The 24,628-nt window shown below is 35.2% G+C and overlaps 1 protein-coding gene across 1 annotated transcript in view; it reads right to left on the reverse strand.

Annotated features, from left to right (window-relative positions):
* Positions 1-5,281: 5,281 nt before the first annotated feature.
* FIGN (fidgetin, microtubule severing factor) overlaps positions 5,282-24,628 on the reverse strand; it is a 141,701-nt gene continuing 122,354 nt past the window's right edge. Inside the window, exon 2 of the mRNA XM_049773346.1 lies at positions 5,282-7,565. Coding sequence (XP_049629303.1) covers positions 5,311-7,565 — 2,255 coding nt within the window. The 3' untranslated portion in view covers positions 5,282-5,310. The remainder of the gene's footprint in view (positions 7,566-24,628) is intronic.

Consider the following 24,628-nt stretch of genomic DNA (forward strand, 5'->3'; position numbering starts at 1 on the left):
AATACATTTCTTTTTTGGTAAAATTTAGTTGTGTTAGTCAGGCCAAAATAAAAAAAGCCCTTAAAACAAAGAAATCTTATTTATGTTGTCTATTTTAAGTAGCCAGATTGCCAGTGTAAAATACTTGGGAATGTTAACACATTTCTCAGAGATGGGCAGACAGGAATAGAGTTGTTTGTGTATATTATGTCCAAATGGGACATTGATGAAAGCCTACACAGTACATAACTTTAAGTTCTTTTAAGCAGTCTTGTGTTATTAGTACAATTAAAAGTTCATCAGTATCCCAAGTACTCATGCATTATCTACCCTGCCACACTTTGCTAATGCTTCTTATCATTTAGTTTGCTAATACTGTTCAGTGTAAAGACAGTCTTTCTGAGGTAGACTGTTCAAGTTCAAGGACATGTCTTTTTCTTAGGAAATGCATGACATTCAAAAAAAGACAACAAATAAATACTACATGTACAATATGTAGCAATGAGGTAGAAATGGTTATAAAGAACAACATTTGAATATGTCAGATGAAAAAAGAAAAAGAAATGAATACTCTCTAGCAACTGTATATAATCCACAAAGATACACACACATACACACATACATACAAAGAAGGAAAAGTGGCTGAGGGAAAAGAAAAGAAAGAAAGAAGGAAAGAATGTGAGAGGCATTAAATAAGAGTTTTAAGCCTGGAAAAAACTTCTGTTATGTTATATTGTTTGTTTTTTTTTTCTACTTGAAGACGAGAAGAAAGAATGAATGTGCTACCAACCTTGGTGTACTACAGAACCATTTTATAAATATTTAACATTCTATAGAACTGATTCATATATTCTTACACAACTCTGTGGCAAGGCTGACCCATGCTGCCGACATTCTACATATCACTGAGACAGGGAGGTGAAATTTTCCTGCTTTCAGTCTAATTGTCTTTGACAATTGCAGTGCCTAGTGCTACACTGCTTGTGTTGTATTTAAAAACAGGGGAAAAAGGAGAGACTTGTTCATTAATGATGCAGTATCCCTGGTTCACACAAATGCATCTGGCAGGTTCAAAATCGAATGTCAACCAGAGGTCTTAGCAGAGTGTGAGCTCCACTTTATGTGTTGGTTAGTCACAAGTATAGCTGGTTTTAAATTCTGAAATACTCAGAGCTGCAAGTTTGCTAATGTGCTTTATAGGAAATTCTGCAGGTGACTCAACCAAAGATTTTACTTTTCGAATAAAAATTGAAACATGGAAAATGTAAAGTGGTCACATATATCTCTGAGGAAAAAAGTAACCAGTTGTTTTTGACTAGAGAAAAAAAGATGTTATCTTAATTAGGTGGTGGTGAAATAGCACATACATACGCACACACATACATACTATATATATATTTATATATATATTACTTTAGTGGCCTCAGTTCAGCAAACTGTGTCCCTTTAACTTTGAAGTACACTGTTTCAGTGACCATGATACCGTTTTCTTGCTATGAAACTTGAGAATGAGGTGATAGAAGTTATCTTTCTGTTATATTTGGATAGACACATTTTCATAAAAAGAAAATGCAAATGACTCTAAAACATTTTTCCAACCCACAAATATATTTCAATTTACAAGGACCTATTACAGGAATTAACTTGGACTTTTTTTGGGGGGAGGACAATATATTCTTTTAAAAACTGCATAGCCAAGTACTATGCAACCCATGTAAATTGACCTTGCTATTTTACATAGCATAGCCTCTGGATAGCTTTTATCACTTGCCCAGATGGTGTTTGGCCTATGTATTTTAGTAGAATGGTTTATTTTCTCCTTGATAGGTTTCAAATGCACAAGAAAACATTATACCCGTCTATCTGCATTTGAGTAGAATACAAACTGACTAATAGATAAACATTCTGTGTGAAAGTAAATAGCCTTAAAGTATACTGCCTTCACATTCCATTGATCAGCTCAGTCAGCAAAGTTTTCCATATTGTCACTAATGTTCTAAATATTTTGGTGAGAAGCATGCCAGTAGTGTAGAGTTTTTCCATTTGTCACACGTAAGGTCACTATGAACTACCTCTTGAATTTCTTATTGATTCTTCTTCTGAAGTAGTTTCCTTCACTTCCTTTTTGTCCCTGTTGGAAATGTTATTTGCACTTATGAAGAAGTGAATTAGGGGCTGTTAAGTGGATTGGCTCAGTGTCCTGGTTAGACAGTAAGGATTTTAAACTGGCTCATTACCTTACCTTCATTAGTTGTCTTCTCCAACCAGACATTTAGCAGTCAAGATGAGGCCAAGAATACAAAACCTGAATTACTCAGCTCTACTTTCACTGTGTATACAATTATTTCTGATAATGTGGTACCCTTTCCTCTACCCCAAACTCTGGAAGGGATGAATCATAAAAGAGCTCATAATGAGGCCAGGCCATTGAAGAACTGGCTTGTAATTCTGCCACACAGAATCAAAAAACCACAAGCACCACCCACTCAAAAAGTCAGTCTAACTCCACATCCAGATCTCATTTCTTCAGGAGGCCCAATTTTCTAACAGACCAAATTTTAGGGCCAAATTATAGACCAAATTGTCATAAAACTAAGTGAAATTCATGCATAACATCAGCTTCTGCCTAATTTAATAAAGTTTTGATCAATAATATCACAAAAGTAATTTTAGTCATTTAGGTCTAAAAATTCAGTATGTATGACTTTATAGTTTATCTTCAGTTTCATAAGTGAGGATAAAACACAATAGGGCAGTCATATATTTGGCATTGAGTATTAAGAGTTACACAAAGATGTGGGTCAATAATGGGTTTTCCAAATTTGTCTTAAATAAAACTAGGTTTGTCAAAACTTGCTCGTTGCTTTCAAGTGAACACAGCATGTTGGAGGAATAAAATGTAATGTCTAAAGACTAAAAATAGGTCATCACTGTGCAAAAGTAAACTTGTCAATGAGCCTATCAATATGAGCCTATAAGTTAATGCAGTTATTATAATTTCTTTTAAATAAGGAAAGTGCAGGGTAGAGCTAGAATATGATTGTAGCATTTATTCATGATGAAAAGCAGAGGACATCCTTAAATATCATTTTTTGTATCCTTTATGAAGGCACAGCTCTTTAATATGAAATATTTCTATGAAAGTTCAGTTTCAATTGATATAATGTCATAAAAATTAAATTGTGGTCCATTTGCCCAGTTTATAGAAAAAGGAAAAATGAAAAAGAAAGGGAAGTAGTAATCAAACTATAAAAATTTCATAAATATCATAAAGTCCTTCTCAGTTTTCCCTATGTTAAGTGTTTCAGAAAATTTGACATTGTGGGTGAAATCAGCAAAAATTTTTGAAAGCATAAAAAAAACAAGACCAAAGACCAAAACCAAAACCAAGACCTTTCTTGGGGCTTCTCATTGCATTTATTAAAGATTATTTTTAACGTACATCAACTTTTTGAATACATAAAATGCCAGTGCTTTGCCAATCTTGTTACTGCATTTCTCACTCTGCTTTAAGGGAGAAAAAAGAAAAGAGAGAAAAAAACAACAACAAGAAAAATACATTCAAAATTCAGGCTGCTCTGCTTATGCACAGGCAGAAGCTTTGGAAAGCTACAGCCTACACTGTCACTGCTCAGAAGCACTGCCGACCATCAGCCAGTTAGCAATAAAACTTGCACACAAAGCTTTAAAGGATACAAAGAACAACATGGTGGGGAGCAGGAAAGGAGAAGAAATGATGAAACATAGCTACCACAGAGAATACTTGGCAAGGGAAGAAGGAAGAAGAATGTTTCTGAAAATATTTATGATTGAAAAAGCAGAAAAAAGTATCATGGTTGAGAAACTATACTACGTTTTGTGTTATGTGATCACTTTTAATTTTTTAAAACTTTTCCCCCAAGAGAAAGATAACGAAACTGAGGTAGAAATGAATGTGGGAGCACTACATACAGCCCAAAAGATCTCAAAATTAGAAGCAAAATTGCACTGACAAAAAGAGGTGCCAAAAGAAGGGAATGAAGACATTCTTTGTGGATATACATATATGTGTGTATATATATGATACATATCTTATATATACAATATATGTGTGTTTCTTGGTTTATTTGTTTTGGTTGCTATCATTTGCATTCTATCAAATAGCACAGCAAGCCTAAATGCTAGATTAGTGAATAGAATGATACTATTCCTAGCAATTTCAAGAGAGAACTTGCAAACCACCACCACCAGCACCCCTAATGCCGTTAAAGGCAGTCCTAGTTTTCAGGTACTGTGACTTTCAGGGTTTGGACCAGGTCTTGTGGCTGACAATTCTAGACACTAACACAAACTGAATAAAGTAGCTTTCCATTAACCAGTGTACCTTTTAAGAACATTTTCACTTAGTATCAAGGAGCAATGCACGAAGAACTCTTGCAGTTATTGACATAAAGAAATATTCTACTCTGGTGAGTTCCCCCAAATTAGTAAAAGACCATTTTTTTGTTTGAATCCTTCAATTTCTATTTTAAATTGTACATATTCCATTGAACCACACATCAGTATTTTTCCGGATACATTCAAAGAAATTTTCCTTGCTCATTTCCAATTGTTGAGGTAAACATACATTTTAATATAAAGTAACATTGAAGCCTATCCCATTACTCTCAGCAGTACATAGTGCTTTCAACACATTCCTTTGAGGTACTGTACAAATCACAATCGCTTTCCTGAGTTTTTGCAGACAAGAACATTAAAAGAAATGAACTGCAGAAATTAAGGTCCAGATTACCGTTACCCTGTTTACCTGTTCTTAGCTTAATACTGCAGAACAGACAGGATTGAGGAATACTGTTGCTCTTAAAATGGCAAAAATCTGGTTTTCTGTCGTAACACAACTGTTCATCTCTTTAGTCCAATAATGTTTGAAGTTAAAGCTCTTTATATTAGCACATGCCACCAATGTAATTGTGAGGCAAACAAAAAATAAAGCACCACTCCAGGCACTTGACAGCAACTAAATCTCGAGAACAGCAGAATGGAATCAACACACGAGGTTCATGTCCTTTTGAAATCAACACACTTGCACCTTGCTCCTTGGTGAGTGTTGTCTAGCTTGAACTGAACTGAGCATCAACAGATGCTTTCTGTCATCTGGGGCATTCAAATCAGAATCTCACTTGATGCAATTTTCCTCCAAATCTACCCTGACTCTAAATATGCAACTTATGTGTCGTCTTTCCCCAGTACCCTTTGCGATTTAAACACTACTGGAAAGGGGCTCTAGACCCTACGTAGCAGGTTTTATGTGTGTGTGCCAACATTCATTACAATTTTTTTTTAATGAAGTCATCACTGACTGCAACCAAACATTTTGTTCCATTCAACATACATATCAAGCTCTTTTTGAGATATGCTAGGCTGAATCTTGCAGAAAGCATTTTCAAAGTCTTGATATGTAACGGGCCTCAACTGGCTGGGCATAATGGCTGAAAGGTCTGTGGCTGGCACGGCATGGAGGGGGCCCACTGCTGCTTCCTGACACAAATGAGCCACGTCTAGTCCCGAAAAGCCTTCTGTGCGCTGGACGAGCAGTGCAAACTCCTTGTCATTGAGACAGTAATTGTGCTGTGAGAGCAGTTGTACTATTATCTGGTGCCTCGCTGTGCTGTCGGGAAGTGGGATTAAAAGTCGTTTCATGAAGTACCTCCGAAGAGATTCATCTATTTCTTCAGGTTTACTGGTGGCACAAATGACGACGATTTGGTCCTCAGCTGAAGTTAGTACAGTGTCCAGCTGCATCAGAAATTCGGTTCGCACCCGACTGACTGGACTGTGTTCCTCGCTCACTTGGGAGGAAAGAAGCATTTCAATGTCACTGACGAATATCACCGAGGGCTGGCGACACCTGGCCACAAGAAAAGAGGCATGGATGATTTTCTCTGCTTCTCCTACCCACTTAGCGACTAGTCCGGATCCAGCGATTTTGAAAAAGGTGGCCCCCAACTGACTAGCTATGCATCTGCCCAGTAATGTTTTGCCTGTTCCCCGAGGTCCAAATAAAAGGATGCTTCGAGGTAAGGCCGTAAGTCCACTGAATGCATCTGACCTCAGCACTGGCCATAAAACCTCCTCTTTAATGACAGCCTTGACCAGGTCGAGGCCAGCAATGTCATTCCAGTCCACCGGCGGTCCTTGGGTGATGATCTCGTTGGTTACCAGGTCAATGAGGTGCGTGTCCGTGTTCTTCAGTTGCTCGTCCACAGAGTGGTTGGCTGAGGTAGCTGCTCGGAGTCCAGGGCCTTGCATCGGGTGAGAGAGGAGCTGCCTGTGCTCGTCCCCATGCTCACTCATGACTGGCGACGTGTACTTCCCGAAGGATTCACTGGATCTGGAGCCCAATGAATTTTTAGCAGTACTGTAGGAAGGAGGGGTCAGAGCCCTACTGGACTGGCTGCTGAATTTCCTTTGCTGTTCAGAGGACATTAGCTGCTTCGTTGGCTTAAATGCTAAGGATGATGTTTCAGCACTTCTGTCAAAGCCATTCCCCCGATTTGAGTTTGAAATGCTGTTGTCGGGCATTCTGTACATAGGACTCTGTGTAGATCTCTGTTGGCCGTAGCTGTAATTTCCGTAGCTGGAGTCCATCTCTCCTTGCCCTGCCATATAGAAAGCTTTCCTTTTGAGAGAACTTGCTGAGCTGTTTGTCAGAGCTGGGGGGGCAATAGGTGTTAAACCATGACCCTGGTAGGTGTAGCCAGGAACAGTGGTGGGTGGTAGGGGCGTAGGAGCAGGAATTCCTGAAGGCAGATATGCTGAAGGAGGAGGGGGTGCCCCCCCAGGGCTGTACCCGGATCCCACAGCAGTCTGAGCAGGGTAGCTCGCCGAGGGATAGCTGTAACTGGAGAGGTTAGACGTCCCGTTGTAGCCGGGGACCAGGGCTGGCGGTGGAGGAGGAGGCGGTGGTGGCTGCAGGAGCCCAGAGCTATGCAAAGGTGATGGATGAGGTGAAGGAAGTGCAGGTGCTGGCTGGCTACTGTAGGTGGAATGCAAATATGATCCGTTGTATCCTGGGGCGTATTCCTGAGATGGGAGCCCTGCGTGAAGACTAGGGACGGTGTGGCTTCCGCAGGTGCTACTGGAATAACTAGGTTCTGTCAGGTTGCTGGCCACCCCAGGAGAGCTCCCTATACTGGCGGAGACATCTGCTGGAGGGAGGGCTGAACTGACTCCAGCTTTGCTGGCAGTGATAACATCCGGAACACAGTTCATAGGATACACAGCCTCAGAATTCAAGGAAGACTGCCAGGGTTCGCTGTCATTTTTCCTACCATTCACTAGACCGGATGGTGCATCTGAGTAATTACTGAGTACAGGTCGGTCTACGGGGCCTTCCAAAATGCCAGAATACTTCTCTGCATATTTTTTTAGTAGATTGGATGCAGTCAGAGCAGATATATCATCATTTGCCCAGGCATACTGATAGGTGCGCTGCAAATGACCTCTATAGGCTTCAACTTTATGGGCAGGAGACCGGGTGGTTGAAGTGATGTCAAAGTGCTGTTCTGGCCACTGGGCATGCTCCGGCGTCCACTGCATCTTCAAGCCTGAAGATTTGGGGGGGGGGGAGGAGGGAGAAATGTTAATTCAGTTAGACACTCATCCAAATTATTAAAGCTTCCTCCCACAAATTCTTGTTACCGATTATTTCCCATTAATGGTAACAACATAACCAAGAGCGTCAACTTTTTTTTTATAACTTTTTTTTTTTTTTTTTTTTTTGGTTTTTGGGCCACACCCGGCAGTGCTCAGGGGTTACTCCTGGCTGTCTGCTCAGAAATAGCTCCTGGCAGGCACGGGGGACCATATGGGACACCGGGATTCAAACTAACCACCTTAGGTCCTGGATCGGCTGCTTGCGAGGCAAACACCGCTGTGCTATCTCTCTGGGCCCAATTTATAACTATTATGATCATTATAATATGTACTTTAACATGGACCACATTTCAGTCCTATAAAAAAAGTAAGATGAATTATAACAAACTCTATATAAGACCAGAGCTCTTTTTTTTATTTCTAATAGTAAGAAAATCTATTTCCATTAAAACAATTTACTTGACATGTACACATGAAATCACATATATACACATATATTACTGTGAGATTAGAACTCAGTATAGACTCCAATAGTAAAGTATGCATACATTGTAAGCATCTAGCCTGTGGTGGTATTAACATGTGCAATAGCCAGCTACTCTCTTTCTATCATAGTTTCTGTTTTATATTTTAACCAATATAAAAATGAGATACAGCTGACAGATCCCATCTAGGATACCTCTCTTATTTGGTACTGAACACCTAGTTAGCACAGTATAATGCTCCCTGCGCAGAACAATATGACACAGACATAGCAGGTCATTCCATAATCCAACTCTCATCTAAAGTGGTCCACGACAGTTTCAAATCTGCTTCGTGGAGTGCAGCAAAGCAATCTCCCAGGCAGCGCTCCATCGCTTTCATCGCACAAAGACTACAACTCGGTATGAATTACAACTGGTTCCTTTCTGCCTCTCAGTTCTGTTGTTGAATCTGAAAACACACACACACGCAAACACACACAAGCAACACTTGTATGTTGGTCTTCTAGCTAGTGTTCTTCCTCCTTTGTGATCCTTCTCTCTACCTTATAAGGAACTGAAAGGGAAGAATATATATATACATATGTATGTATACACACATACACATATGTAATTGTATATATATGAGTACATCTTTATATATGCATATTATATATACAGAGGTGGAAGTAAACATAGGAACAGAGAACAAATAGAGAGCCTAGATTTTAACTACATTTCTTTGGGAATCAGTGTATATATAGCATGAAGTCCAAGAGTACAACAGGTAATAAGATGACATGTATGCCATCATTTTCTGTATTGCTGAAGTAAATGAGTAGTAAGCAGTGAACTAAAAAATGAGTATTGTTTTTATTCCAAAGAAAATAATAATAAGCAGGTCAAGGGAAATAGCTCAAGAATAGAGTACATGCTTTATGTACGATCTTAGATTTGATTGCTGGCACCAGTGTGTGTGTGTGTGTGTGTGTGTGTGTGTGTGTGTGTGTGTGTGTGTGTGTGTGTATGTTGAGAGGGAGGAGAGGCAGAGCCAAAGTGACATAGAGGCAGAAAAAAAATAAAATAGCAGCAGCTAGAATTCATTTTGAATTTATTTGGGGCATTATTTTGAAATAAATACATTTGTTTATTATTGTAAAATTTAAAGACACTATACAAATGACTCTTTTTCACAGATTAGGGAACCAGAGGCCAAAGAGTATAACACTGGTTTCCCAAGTACACACATGCAGTTACTTAGAGAAGGGCACAGAATCCCAATCTATTTCTTGTGGCTGGCTCATCTAATTCTCCTCTCTGCTTGCTTAGAATACTTCCTATTCTGGTACAGATATATTAAGCAGGGCTCCATAATCTCCTTTGTATTACCCAAACAAAATTTTGCTAACTGTTTTCTGCCCCCTTGGCAGAGATTCCTTGAAAAGGAGACCTGGCCTAAATGCAGCATCTGTGGTATCAGTTTACATCTGGGAATTACCAGTCTATTCTGGCAGTTCCTACCACTTCAGCTTTTCTCTTTCAGCCTTTTCACTTCTGCTTTTCTCCTCTTTAGTTCTTCCTTGCCTGTTTCTGGCTTCTGACATGGCTAGCTTTGACTTACTGAGCTCAGCTGAACACAGTACAGAGTTTGGTAACAGAATGGCATGTTGATTCCCTTCTGACTCTTTCTTCCTTGTTTGCAAAACCACTGCACCAGACACTGGAAGTTAATTAGCAGGATGATGCTGTGCTAATTGTGTTAATTTACAAGGTTTTAGTCAAAGAGAATCATGCCAGGGCTGGCACTGCTGTCATGCTTCCGACTTAATGATTAAGAAATACTGAAAACAAGGTGGGAAGGATTGCAGTAATTACACAATAAATGAATAAAGCAACAGGATTCATTTGCAAATATATTTTACTGCAATTGTACTAATTTGCATTTTGATTTTAAAGAAAGGATCCATGTAGATTTTCATTTGCAAATCACCATCTCAGTTAAATTAAATCTGAATGCTGCACAGTATAACTTAATCAAGCTTTAAATATATGTTAGTTAGAAAAAGAACTTGTTACTCTTGTAGATGCAAATTATTTTCTGAGTTTCCTTATCTCCCACCAAATTTTCATGATTCTTTTAAGAAAAATATTTAGAAAATAATCTGATGAAACTTAAAATAATGTAAAATCCTAGAACATTTTTCATAATTTCTCAAATTCTCAGGGTGAGTCACATGAAGATCTGAAGTGATATTCTTAATTGTTTCTGCTTTCTCAATCATTAATTTCAAATAGGGAGGAAAACACACCACAAAATGGTTGAAATGACTGAAAGCTTACTTAAAGGGGAAAAGATGCAATTTTAATGAAGTAGCATTTCAGGAGTCATACTTTCATTAAATTCAACTGGAAATTATTAAAAGCAAATCACCAGGAACCAATCGCAAGTAATCAGTATCTAAATTCTTGGAGTATCATGTGATTTACTTCAAGCCTTATAAAAAGGAAAAAATATTAATGGGACTATACTAAAGAATTGTCTGAAAGATGTAAAAATTCATTAGTCCTTTCATTTATTTCTAAGGAATTCCTATTAGGTTATTTATTTTGAAAAGATTATCAACATACTGAGATGAGGCAGATTATGTTCTGAACAGAAATTACAGTATATTGATATGAACAAATGTGAATCTTGAAATAGGTCTCAAAACATCCACATCCACATATACATATATACACAACTTTAAACTAGGATGTGAATCTAGCTAAGTCCTTCTTGGCATTAGCAAACTTATATTACACGTATAACAAAAAAATGACCATTAAGAAAAAAATAGCTGTGTTAGACTAACAGTGATTACTTATGATTTTTAAATGATAATCCCTCTTTACTGTATTGACTAGAATCTTTCTTACAAATTAATAATTTGTGTGAAATGCACAACACTTATTTTAGTAAGTCACAATAAGTATAAAAGGGAAAGGACTATATTATTTAAATAAACCGGGGTTTTTAACTGGACATTTCTGCATAGTTTAATTGTAGCAAAACTAATTAGATAAGATTTCCATTTCATTTGAAATTAAGCAAAGATCCTATCTATCAAAATTATTTATTTGGAACAATTACTGAATACACCGTTGCCTTTTGATTCTTATGTTATTTGTGGTTGTGCTTACCAAGATAATTGAAAGTTTACTTATTGATGCATACTAAATAACAATAGCTTTAGCAAGCATGCAAAAGGTAAGAATGAACTTCGATTAAATAACTTAAGGGAAAAATATCCACATTTCCCAAAGCATGAGTATTTTCCTATTATTTTGAAATGACTAATGTTATTTGAAAGCATAAGTTAATGTTAACTGTAAGCTAGTTCTCAATATTAGTAGCAGTTAAGGAATGCATAATTCAGGGAATTATCTGGAGCACAAAGAACCTATTTATTATTCTTTTTTAAAATTAATTACTAATTAGAAAGAGAACCAAATTTAATTTTGCTGTTGTTACTGTGCTTATTGGTGGAGATAATTTTTTCTATGAAGAGGAGAGAAATGCAGCACGAAATGTTCTCTGAACAAAAAATTATGCTTCATTTGATTCCATTGTTGTGATATCTGAGTAAGCAGCAGCACATATATATGTATCACTTAAGTGAAAATCAAATAATAAGATGGGTTTTACAAAAAGCTTTTGCATGATTACACTTTGAAAAACAAAGGAAAAACAAACAAATAATACTATATTCACATTATTAGAAACATGACACCAGAACAGTAACTTCCACTATTATTTGAAAATAGCTTGAGTATGTAAAATATAATTTCAAAAAAGAATAAAAGTAATATGACATATATGTATTAAAGCTAGCAAAGGTAACTAAAGAAGTATTTCCAAATATCAACTTTTATTTTCACAGGGATCAAAAATCTTAATACAAATGACAAACCTCCAATTAACTTTTTTATTTTTTTGGTTTTGGGCCACACCTGGTGGTGCTCAGGGGTACTTCTGGCTCTGTGCTCAGAAATTTCTCCTGGCAGGGTTGGGGGACCATATGAGATGCTGGAGAGCAAACCTGGGCTTGTCCTGGGTCAGCAACATGCAAGGCAAATGCCCTACCACTGTACTATCGCTCAAGACTCAATTAAGTTTATTTTTAAAACATGTAACATAAATTTGCCTTTAAGACCTTTCACCAACTGTTATATAAAAATGGCTGATATTAGAGTAAGAATTTTGATCACCTTGTTATTTTATTTTCACAGGATGCATTTATGAAGATATAAAAATACAACTTTTTATTTCACACAGAACAGGATAGTTAGGATGTGATTTTCAATTTTTATTAATATTGAATACTTAATAACTCAGATGTTATTATTAAATTGTCACTGCTTCATTGCTTTACTTCCTTCATTTCACCCTTAATTTTTGGAACAAAATTTGGGACATCCTTATAATTTCTATCACAGACACAAAAGTATAAAGAAACAGTTATATCAAAAAAAGTAAAATGCAAAATATATGCTCAAAATGTGAGGAAAATGAAAGTAAAGTACTAAGTTTTCTACAATTTACATTTAGCACACATTTATATTTCCAAGAAATAAACAGTTACTGCCCGCACCCCAAGTCCTATTCTAGATAAGGTAATCAACAGTCAAATCTAAAGAATTTTTGGGAAAGGTTGCAAGCATGCAGATTTTGGCTGTCAGATACTTTTACCTTTATTTGAAGATTTTTCCAGACTTCCTATGGTCTGGGACCCGAGGTGAACACCTGCAGGCATGGCAGTTTTGCTCCATCACCCCACCTGTTACTCTTCTGTGCTACTGTAAACCTTTAATTTTTTAAAAATTAAATTTTAAGCTTTTTTTTTTAATTAAAGGTATCTAGTACCATATACATCAAGGTTCGTTCTAGAAAGCAATTACTCTGGAAATGGCATAAACCACAAAGTGCATTTTAGAGTTTCAAGCAGAGTAGTCAACTTATTTATTATTGGTTAGATCTATATGTTTATGATGAGAAATTATAAGCCTTCTGAGAGAGTTGACAAACCTGGTACTGAATATTGTCCTATGTGACATCTATTTTTTTTTTTAGTTTTATTTTTGGTCAGAGTTCAAAGTTCATTTCTGGTGGTGCTCAAGGTTCCATATGCACTACCAGAGTTTGAAACTAGTTCATTCATATATAAGGCAAGTGTTCAGCGACTGTACCATTTCTCCAGTTCCTACATACTATTGTTCCAAAGAAGGAATGACTATTTAAAATGTTTGAGCAGAGGAAGTCATATCCTCCATTTGTTTCTCCACCTTCATTAGCCTAAAGGTCAGCACAAGGGAAAATTGTATTATATTAATTTAGTAGTATGTGTGTTAACTCATTTGATTTAAAATCTTCGTTCATTCAAAACCAGATAATTTGTAGCCTTAAAATGTGACGGTGTGGCTAAAAGTAAGAGCATAAATAAAAGAGAAATAGAAGAACAGTATATAATTTTATAGACTTTCAATTTTTAGGTTTTTTTCCCCCCAACTCCCTTCTCTTTGTTATTATTGTTTGGGGCTTACACATTTAGTTGTGATGCTCATATAATAGATAGTGCACACCTGCTAAATAACCAAGGCTCTCCATGGAAGTGCTCTGGCATCTTCGTTAAGCAAATGTACTATCTCAAGGCCTCATTAATACAAAGCTGGCCCTCTACTACTGCGATACATTCTTGAGTTCTAAATATAATTATTAATCATTTTATTGTGTTTTTTTTAAAAACAAAGTGCCAAAACTAGAAGACCTTCACAGGGTGGACATGATATAGTGATTGTTCAAAAATTTAATTAATTAATGGTGGTTCACTATTCATACCACCTTATGAGCTAAAAAGTTAAATATGGGGTCTGTTGATAGTGATGAAACTTTTCTAACTTTGTGTCTGCTTCATGATTTTACATTCAAAACTCATAAATTAGACTCTTAGATTTTGGAAATTGAAAGAACTTTAAAGTGATTCTAAACTAATCCAGGTAGTCTCAATTAAAATCTGCAATTTCACTTCCTAAGTGTCCAATGTGACTGAATATTAATTTGTTCACTATTTTATTTAGTGCTGCTAATAATTTATCTAGATAGAAGACAATTTTCTCAAATTGTGTTTTCAAGAATGAACTTTCCAGGTTAGTGCATCCGACTTTGTTTTGGGGCTTTGCTAATGCCATCATTTAATAATCCTGTTGTGATCTTGGTGGTCACTTAGCACATCATTTAACATTTTGTAGTTATTCAGTATTATTATGAATAAGGGTAGTAAAATGGTTCCAAGTAGAAGAGTACATGCCTTGCACACACAAAATCTTGGTTTTGATCTGTGACATTTAATGTACCCTGAGCCCCCGATTAGTGTTCCATAGTGGCCCTCAGGACCAATGAACAGGTCAGTGAACATCTAGGCCAAATATCACAGTAAGTAGCTTCCTTGACCCCGCCCTTCAGTGTCTCTAGATATTGTTTTCATTTAAAAAATGATTATGAAAATATTTTCCAACCATGAATTGCCATTAAAATATTTGTCATCGTTTTTAGAAAAAAGGCAAGCTGCATTAAACACAACACAAAACAAAACTGACCATGTAAGAGTCTGAAAAGCACAATCACTCTAAGACTTTGTAAGTCATTTTTTTCCTTTAATTTTATATCATCTAATAAAAGAACAATTTTCCCTGGGATGTTGAATATAAGAATATAAGAATTGTATGGACATTTTCTTTCAGCAGCACATGAAAATGATCATGATGCCTTTACTCAGAAGTACTTGGATTCAGACCATTTGTAGATATTCTCAAAAGCCCTCCATCTCAAAATAAGATATTCTAATTATATAACAATACTGTCAAATGATTTTTCTCTTTAAATCACACTTTCACACCTCAAGACTTCAAATTATAATACATTTTGCAGCAAATTACTCCCTCCCTTCGTTCCACCTGATTTGCATAAAGTAATCTTTTATAATAATTACAAAGGCATTTCTGGCTAAACAGTTCTTAGTAAATATAGTTCAAATACCTCACCCTCTAGCAGAAAGAAACTGACACCTGACAGCCTCATAGCAGCACAAAATCTGCAAAAACGTTTTGTTTTGTTTGTCCAGCGTAGGATTTTAAAAATTAGTCAGATTTGTATCATATAAAATAATTCAAATATGATTGGTTCACCCTCACTGTTTTTACACTTTTATTTTGGTTTGTGTTTTTACATGGCAATCTGAATGATGATATAACACTCAACCTCATTCATTATGGGAATAGTATGTATTTAAGGGCCACGCCCACTTTGAGCATATGACAGCCTCTTCATTTTGCGACAGTGCCCTTATCTCCAACTATGTAAGGTATTTTTATAAGCCTACCAAGTTACACCAAAATTGTTATTATTTTTTAAAAAATGATGTTGGATAGATAACTGGAGAAGGATATAAACTTGTTCTAAACATCATTTTTTTTGTTTGTTTTTGTTTTTGGGTCACACCCAGCAGTGCTCAATGGTTACTCCTGGCTCTACACTCAGAATTTGATCCTGGCAGGCTCGGGGGACCATATGGGATACCGAGATTCAAACCACCATCCTTCTGTATTCAAGGCAAACGCCTTACCTCCATGCTATCTCTCTGGCCCCTCTAAACGTCATTTTGAACTTAGTGACAACCAACCTTCAATTTTACATGGATGGGGAATTTAACTAGAAATATATTTTCTGCCCTTCAGCTAAATTTGTGAGTATTTTCTGATATAGATCAGTCTCCTGAAATATATTAAATTTTCTTCTCTAATAACATGTTTACTTATCAAAATGAGACTAAATATAAAGATAACTTTTGCCAATATTGATAGTGAGGAAATTCAGCATGCATTGGCCTGATAGGTAATATTTTTTGACATGCAAAACATATACATGAGTATGGCTTGCATTTATGAGGATAAATACTTAAGTACTTATGCAAAGCAAATTAAAATGCTGAAAGAAATATCACTTTTAGTCCAGGAAGCTTTCCTGAATATATGAATGGAAAGAATAGGCAGCCTAATCATTTAAGCAAGACTCAAATTGAATCATAATTAGAACAAATACTTAATTTCAAAATGTAATCTATCCAAATAATACACTAATTTGTTATGCAAAAACGTTTTTGAGAGTGTATTATATATCCTACCACAACTAATTTAAATGACTATATATACATATATATACACATAAAGCTAAAATATAACAATAATCCATGCTCTGAGTCATCTTATTTGATGCTATAAACTACTGCAAGGGAATGAGTTTGAGAGCAAGAGGATTGATTTCCTTATGATATATCAAATGTTATTTTGCTTTTGTTACTTTTGTGAATGATGTCAGGCAATTTATGTTCAATTTAAATAATGCTTTGTAGTTAACCTTGAAAGTTCTTAGTTTATAGCCTTTCAATTCAAGTGCCTTTATTCCCCCCCACCCCCCATCCATATACATTTCTGATCCATTAAGGATCCATACTCTTTCCCGGTTATTTTTGTCATACAAAGATCATCAGGACATACCATGTATGTCCATAGGGACTGCCAGATGTAATGAATATGTATGTTCTGTGTCATAACAGATAACTCCCCTTGTTCTGCAATATCAACCCTCTTATGTGTGTAAATAACAGGTGAGATGTAGCATGCAGGGATAAGTGGGGTTAACACAACCGGAAAGCCCCATGTTAGATTCCTAGTATCCAGCCTGTATGATTGATCTAGAAAAAGAAATCCAAATGCCATAAGTTTTGTGCTTTTTCTCTGAGCTTTAAATCTTTAGTTTTAAAAAAAGAACAGCATGAACAGGAATAATCATTGTTTTAAATCTCTGATGTTATTCCAAATGAATCTAAAGATACTGGTGTCCCATATAAAATATGTTTGCACTTTTAATTAACACAAACTGGGCATGCTACCAACTTTGAATAATGACATGGCTGGTTAATTTCTTTGGTCACAATTCTAAAATATAATGTTAACCATTATAAATCACATCTGTTTGTAAATACTTGCTTTTGAGTATTATTTTTCAAGCATATATAATGCAAAGCTCAATTCAGTTATATTTACCGAATTATATTCATTTTTGCCCAGCACACCATGCTGACATGGGTCAATAAACAAATTTAGAATCTCCAAACCTCATGACCTTGTGTAAAATGGAATTTGTGTTCATCCTTCTTCTGGGTTTCTCTGGATTCTAACTCTAAGACAATTTACAGGACATAAAATGATCAATTATTGCTACCTATTTAAGATTGAAGGCTCTCTCAATAGGAACTAGAATATAATATTTACATGTAAGTAGACTGCTTTTATACTAGTCTCCTTAAAAACTCTTTACTAAAGGTGTCTCTGATGTTTATAAATCCCAAGAAAATTTTGTTCAGGTTGTTTATATATTTTTCTCTTTTAGGGAATCCATGCAATTAATTTTTAATGCAATAGCAAAACAGTGTCTTGGACTCTGATAAAAATATTCTATAGTCAGTACTGGGTGACATAGTGCATTAATTCAGTGTCCTTCACTTCTGAGACCTGTGTATAATTTAGTCCAGCTTGAAGAAAATAACTTTGATCTGGAGGCAGTGGAAAAAGCTACATATGAAATGAGTTTTGGAAGGTTTAGTGTTGTTTCTTCTATATAAGAAGACATATGAAGATAAACTGCTTTAGAATACAATCAGCAGAGTGCAGGATTAAAAGTGAAGAACTCAGTAACAACAGGATAGTTTGCTCTCAGTATTCTCCCCACTCTGTCCCATTCTATATCCTGGTGAAATCAATCTGAGTACCACCTGTAATTGGGATGTTCTAATTTCCAGATAAACAGAATGTTGTTAAAGTGCAGTGTGAATGACAGTACAGTCATTAGCACTGTTGCCTCTTTCATTTGTAAAAACAAAGCTGCATAATGAGACAGGAGCCAAAGCCTGGATATCTGTTTTCTCAAAGAGAGCCACATTTCCAATTCTAGAAGGGTATGTCCAACAACCTAATGCTTGGGGAAAAGATAACAATACAAGGGACTACAAGTTAAAAAAATGTTTCTTCAGATTACAGCTTGATTGCATGTTTTATGGTAATATTTAACTGGACCATTTGAATTATTGCTAATGATAGACAATTCGTTATGTTAAAAATAAGTTTGGACTTACTTTGAATTGAATAAAATACCAATCTAATGGTATCAGTCATATGCTATATAAGAATCCCATTTTTTCATTTTCTTTCTTTTCTTAACTTTTTTCTTTCTTTCTCTACTTTTTTGGTTTTTGGGCCACACCTAGTGACACTCAGGGATTACTCCTGACTATGCGCTCAGAAATCACTCCTGGCTTGGGGGTCCATATGGGATGCTGGAGTATCTAACCGAGGTCCATCCTGAGTCAGCCACGTGCAAGGCAAATGCACTATTGCTCTGCCTTCCCATTTTCCTTGGTTATAAATCTACATTACCAATACAACTCCCTTCATTTGTAAATAAACACAGCTTACTTTGCCTTTTAATATAGTAATTACGGATAAACTTGCTATCATTACCATTTTCAAGAGTGATAAGCTGAAATTATATTACATATACATGGTCTAACCTATATTGCATTTTTATACTTCACATTAATGATCATTAACTCTTTTATTGGCCTTCTTGGTTATAGGCACTAATATTTGCAAATAATTTGAAAGGACAAGAACTCTCAACTTACATTTTTTTTTACTTATTAACTATTGCATTCAGTATGCTTCACCAGTGGTGCTCAGTAGGGTCAGAAAGTTCAAAACTCAAGCTTTGTAACTGCTAAGTTTGCTACTAAAGTTGTAGCTTTGCACCTTTTTTGGATCACTACATCAATACCTTTCCATCTGCTCCAATCTATTTTTTTTTTTTTGTGGGGAGGAGTCTCATTTGCCCTGACTAAGTAAGAAATTACTATTTCTACACTCAGGAGTTATTACTCCTCACAGTGTTTAGGAGACCATATGGGATGCTGATGATCAAGCCTGGGTTGGCCTCAAGTAAGCAGAGCACCCAGTCTGCTGTAATATTGCTTGACCCCTCTAGACATTTTTTGTTTGTTTTTGGGTTACACCTAGCAGCGCTCAGGGGTTACTCCTGGTTCTATGCTCAGAAATTGCTTCTGGCAGACATGGGGTACCATATGGGATGCCGGGATTCGAACTACCGTCCTTCTGCATGCAAGGCAAAATGCCTTACCTCCATGCTATCTCTCCAGCCCCACCTAGACATATTTTTAAGTAGATAATTTTAAAGAAAGATCATTGTAAAATGTCTAGTATAAACTTATTTGCTTATATTATAAGCTTTCTTTCCTCTCTGGAGAAGCCCATATTCTCTCTTGAACATGTATATCTCTATCTCTCCTCATATTTAGTTATCGATTTATTTGTTTATTTGTTTTGGAGTATTTGTTTGCAGTATTCAGGGCTTACTCATCATTCTGTGTTTAGGATTTATCCTTGTCAGTGCTTGAGGAATATATAGAGTTCCAAGGATCGAATCCAAAAAGCCATGTGCAAGGCTGGTTTTTCTTTCTCATACCCACTGATAATATATTCTCATTCTTAAAATTCCATCAGACTTTGGCATAAGTTAGTGAGAAAGTAAGAAAAGAATATTGTAAAATTCACTCTTCTTGCAGTTGTCTGAATTTTGAATTTGACATATATTAAACCCATTGGCCTGATATATCTCTAACTGGACTTCTTTAAAGTAAGCTTTTTGAAGCAGCCAAATGCCTACAAGATTATAATATTTTTTATAGATATTTGACTTTCAGTCTCAGGGTCACTGCCCACTACCACTTATTAACTTGTGGAGTTTGTCACAAGTTTTATTGAATACTTCTTTTTATTATGCTTCTAATATTCAGTCATTGTTTTCAAATTTGACTTTAGAAATTATTTTATCCAGTTCAATGTCAAATTATATTATATATTAAAAAGAATCTATTCCAGAAAGTATAAAATGGTGGATTGCATTCCTGACCACAGCTCCCAGAAGCATTAAAATTACCCATATGACAGCAATGACAGCTTAATCACTTAAAGGCTTTTTACATTAACAATTTTTTCTTTCAGTTTGAGTAGTAATATTCAGGCATGCTTTAATAAGAGGTTAGCTATTAAATATAGTAAATAGCATATTTTTTACATCAAAATGAAGCGTAGTGTCTAATGAACCTTCCTTTAAACTTTCTGGTATACGAGTGCATATTAATAAAGATTATTTTTTATCCCTCCCTATATATGCTTTAAAAATTGGTTGGATAATTAGCATGCATAGTCTAACTTCCTTTCTGTACTGTTAAGATTTTAAGTAGAAGATCCATGGATAAAACATAATTGAAAGGTGAGTCTATTAATCTGGAGAATAACCTCTACAAACCAAATAGAAATGAATCATTTTTAAGTCTTCACCTCATTTATAGCTTTATATTCCTAAGGAAAGAGGGGGGAAAAAAAGCAAAGCAGAGAAACTAAAGGTGACCTTATTTAGACATATTAGACAACGCAGCCTTGCTGTTTTTAAGCAAACATGATTGTGACTTCACTTTGTCTTCCAGTTTTCTAGTGTGTAAATTGGATGATAACTTGGACAACTCATTCCTCATTAATGAACTCTGGAAAGGAAATACAACATGGGCCTTTTATTATTTTTTTAAAAACTGCCGTATCTTATATTCGTACACCAAGGCAATAAATTCATAGATGTGCAAATGTGTCAGATATTTTATAAATAATGTCTATATTCTTTTTCTTCCTTTATTTTTTTGGTTTTGGGCTAGACAAGCTGTCGTAATTGAAATAAAGTCTAATCAGACTCATTACTGTTTTCAGCAATTTGCACCACCAAAGATGCTTATTAGGTAACTGTGTTTAATAAACCACTCTTTAGAAAAATACCAGTAATGAGCTCTTATCAGCCAATCTTTAGCGTGAATGTAATGTGAAAAGTGTTCCTAGCGCTGAATAGATTTTCACATTTACTAGTGTCATAATTAAGCTCTATGAATTGGCTGCTGTGATGTTAGATTTATTAAAATAATGTTTTTTCCTATTTTAAAATACAGAGAAATGTCATCATCTTTTATTAGAATATTCACTGTGTGGTAAATTTTAGTCTAGTGCCAAGCTGGTGAAAGGTTTCTCAAATGAAGATTTGTTAACAAATTATAAACAAGAACTGATAATTGATGCTAGTTTTTAAGTATTTCCTCATCAGCATCACATACTTCATACAAGTCTTCCTGCCATTTGATTAGATATAAAAAGCTAGCTACTAGAAAAATAGAAATATTAAAAAGGAAAATTGCTTTCTTATCACTATTTAGATTAATATATTAAGAACAGGTGTTCTGAAAGAAATAATTAAGAAATATTGGTTTCCCCTAATGGCGATGAAAAAACAAACAAACATTGTTTCATTAGATATTTTCCTAAAAATGAGAACATGGAATAGTGTGATACCACAAGTAAAATTGGCTTGCCATTTTCTGACTGATTGTCCATCCTCAGCCCCATGCACAGTCCTCCACACACTGCTATGAATAATCCCTGAACACATAGCCTGTAGTAAGTTGTGATCACCAAAGAGTTTTGCTGGGTTTGGCCAAAATAACAACTTAATTCTTCATCTTCAGTTGTACTATTTACTTAGCTCTTAGCATTAAAGACAGTACTATGATATACATTATTTATAAGCATTAGGGGTGATAATAAGAGCTACGCTACTCACTGATAAAGGCAAAATGAAAGACTAAAAACAGGAGTTATCTACATGCAAAATAAAGTCATGTGTCAAGATAAGTTCATGTGCATAGTCTATAAGTACCTTCAATTTACTAAAACACCCCAAAATGACAAAATTATTTTTATTAATAATTTTTATTTTGACCAAAGTGGATCACAAATCATTCATAGTAGGTACATAAAGACATTGAATCAGGGGCATTATCACCATTAATGTTGTCCTCCCTCTACCCCTGTTCCTAGCATGTATCCCATATCGCCCCTCCTTTGCCCCCCAGGCTGCTAGTATATGTGGTCCCTTCTGTGTCTAGCTTGTTGTAGATTGGGTATCGATTCTGTTGTAATTGGCTTTGGGTTTGGTGTTTAAGTCTGATCAGTTTTTATTTCTACTCAATGTTTATACGACTGTTTGGTCTTGGTGCCCTCCATTATTTCCCCCTCAATTTGTGAGGCAGAACAAGACGGTTCAAGTTATGTGGTTCTGTTTAAGGGGGGGGGGCAAAATTCAAACAAGCAAAAAATGGGAGGATTCCTTCTAGAGACTATAAAAATCAGTTTAAGATAAAAAAGGGAAAAAGGAAGAAAAACATAAAAATAATACAAAAATCAACACCCCCCCAAAAAAAAAACAAACAAGCAAAAAAAAAAACTGAAAAGCATCACAGCAAAATTATTTTTGAAAAGAGATGCTGGACATTTTCAAAAAGGTACATATAGTAAAATAAATAAATAAATAAATAAATAAATAAATAAATAAAAAAAATGGGGGCTGGAGCAGTGGCACAAGTGGTAGGGTGCATACACTAATCTAGGATGGATGGTGGTTCTATCCCATATGGTCCATAGCATAGCCATAGCCAGGAGTAACCCCTTAGCGTCATTGGGTGTGACCCCCCAAAAAAACAATAAATAAATAAATAAATAAATAAATAAAAGAAAGAAAGAAAATAAAAAATAAAAGGTCCATATAGATAATTAAAAGTTTCAAAATATAACAGAATGGCAACAGCATATACATCCATTCATAATACATTCAGCAGAATTCTGCTACTAACTGGATCCTCTCCCAGTATAACCATATCTTTTCTATCCTCAAGCTTCACAAATCCTAATTGGAGCCAATAAACCTCCATAAATGTTTTCAGCTTTCTGAATAAATAGTGCTATGAGAAATGAGACTGTCAAATTAATGGCTTGTTTCAAATGATTTTGTGGAATATACATCTTTGCATTACAAAGTAGAGAAGAAACCCAATTCATTCCCTTTTGAAGTCATATAATTTTCAAATCAAAGTATTTTCTTATTTTTTTTTAGGCTTTAAATTCACATTTACCATCACAAAAGGAAAAGCCAATCCAAGAACGACTGGAAACTTATAACCTGCACTTCTGAATGATTCATATCTAAAAATAAAATCCCAAGATGGTCTCTTTCAAATACCTTTGGAAAGTCTTTATTAGAACCTTGAATAACTTCTCTTATGAATCATACAATGTATTAATGTTTTTAAAATATAATGAGAGTTTGGCATACTTGGCTTTACAACAAAAGCTGAGGCTCTAAGATTTTGACTATCAACAGTAGTAGAAAATAAAACTGAAAACTAAAACTTATTTACTTAGTGTCATAATAAATTGTCATCATAATGAAGCTGTATTTTTACTTATGAATTTTCTTAGGAATTGAACAATTAGTTAATAGACATTTTTCCTATAAACAATGCAGTTGTGTAAGGTTGACAGAACTTATCTTGGTTCTTGATTTATAATTTATAATCTTTGTAGAAAAAAGTATGATTTATAATTTTGTGAAAAAAAGTAGGCATAAGCATATAAATAATATGTTAGTTCAGAGAAAAAAACATTAAAGGACATCATGTAAATATAAAGTGTGACCAGTAGGGCATAATTAAAATAAGATAGTGATGGTGATACATGTATTGTCAAGTAAGACTTTTGTAAAGATGCATTATAAACTATAGACAGATAGTGGTCTAAAGTGCAGAAAAATTTCAGGTTTGAATTGAAGAGAATAGAGTGCTTGGCTTGCAAACAACTTACCCAAGTTTAATCCTTGGCATCACAGATTCTTCCTGGAGCACTAAAAGAAGTAGTCATTGAGCAAAGAGCCAGGATTACGCACTGAGCATGGCACGTATGGCCCCCAAATAAAAACAACCCAAAATAAAACAAAAAAACGTTATGTACTAAAGATTGCAAATAATTTTGAAAAATTATTAGAGCTCATTAGCGCATTAAACCTTAATTAACATTTCAAGACTTCACCACCAGTTCCTTCCTCAAATTTATCACTTATCACTTCCTAGGCTAAAATGCAAAACAAGCGCACACAAACAAATCTTTATTATTATTTCTTGTATACTCAACAAACAAACCAGGCAAAAAATAAAACCAAAAATATGTAATTTTTTTCATTTAAGTATTAAATTATTTCAAGCTTACCACTCCCTACCTTAGTACCCCTTAGCTCTTATACACACTTTTTTTTTGGCTCTAGCATATATGCCACTAGGCTATTTTTTCTTCTTTCCTTCTGCCTTCAAGTAGTTTTTCACATATGAGATAAAAGATTCACAAAGAAAATTTATTTTTAGTCTCAAAAGTAGAATCCTAAAAAAAAATCTTTCTTGAACTTCTGAATCTTCTAAAAGTGAGAAATAGAGTTCCTATACTGAGGAAACTTCCTTGGTTCT

Source organism: Suncus etruscus, chromosome 5 (assembly GCF_024139225.1).
Source record: "Suncus etruscus isolate mSunEtr1 chromosome 5, mSunEtr1.pri.cur, whole genome shotgun sequence".
Classification (NCBI taxonomy): domain Eukaryota; kingdom Metazoa; phylum Chordata; class Mammalia; order Eulipotyphla; family Soricidae; genus Suncus; species Suncus etruscus.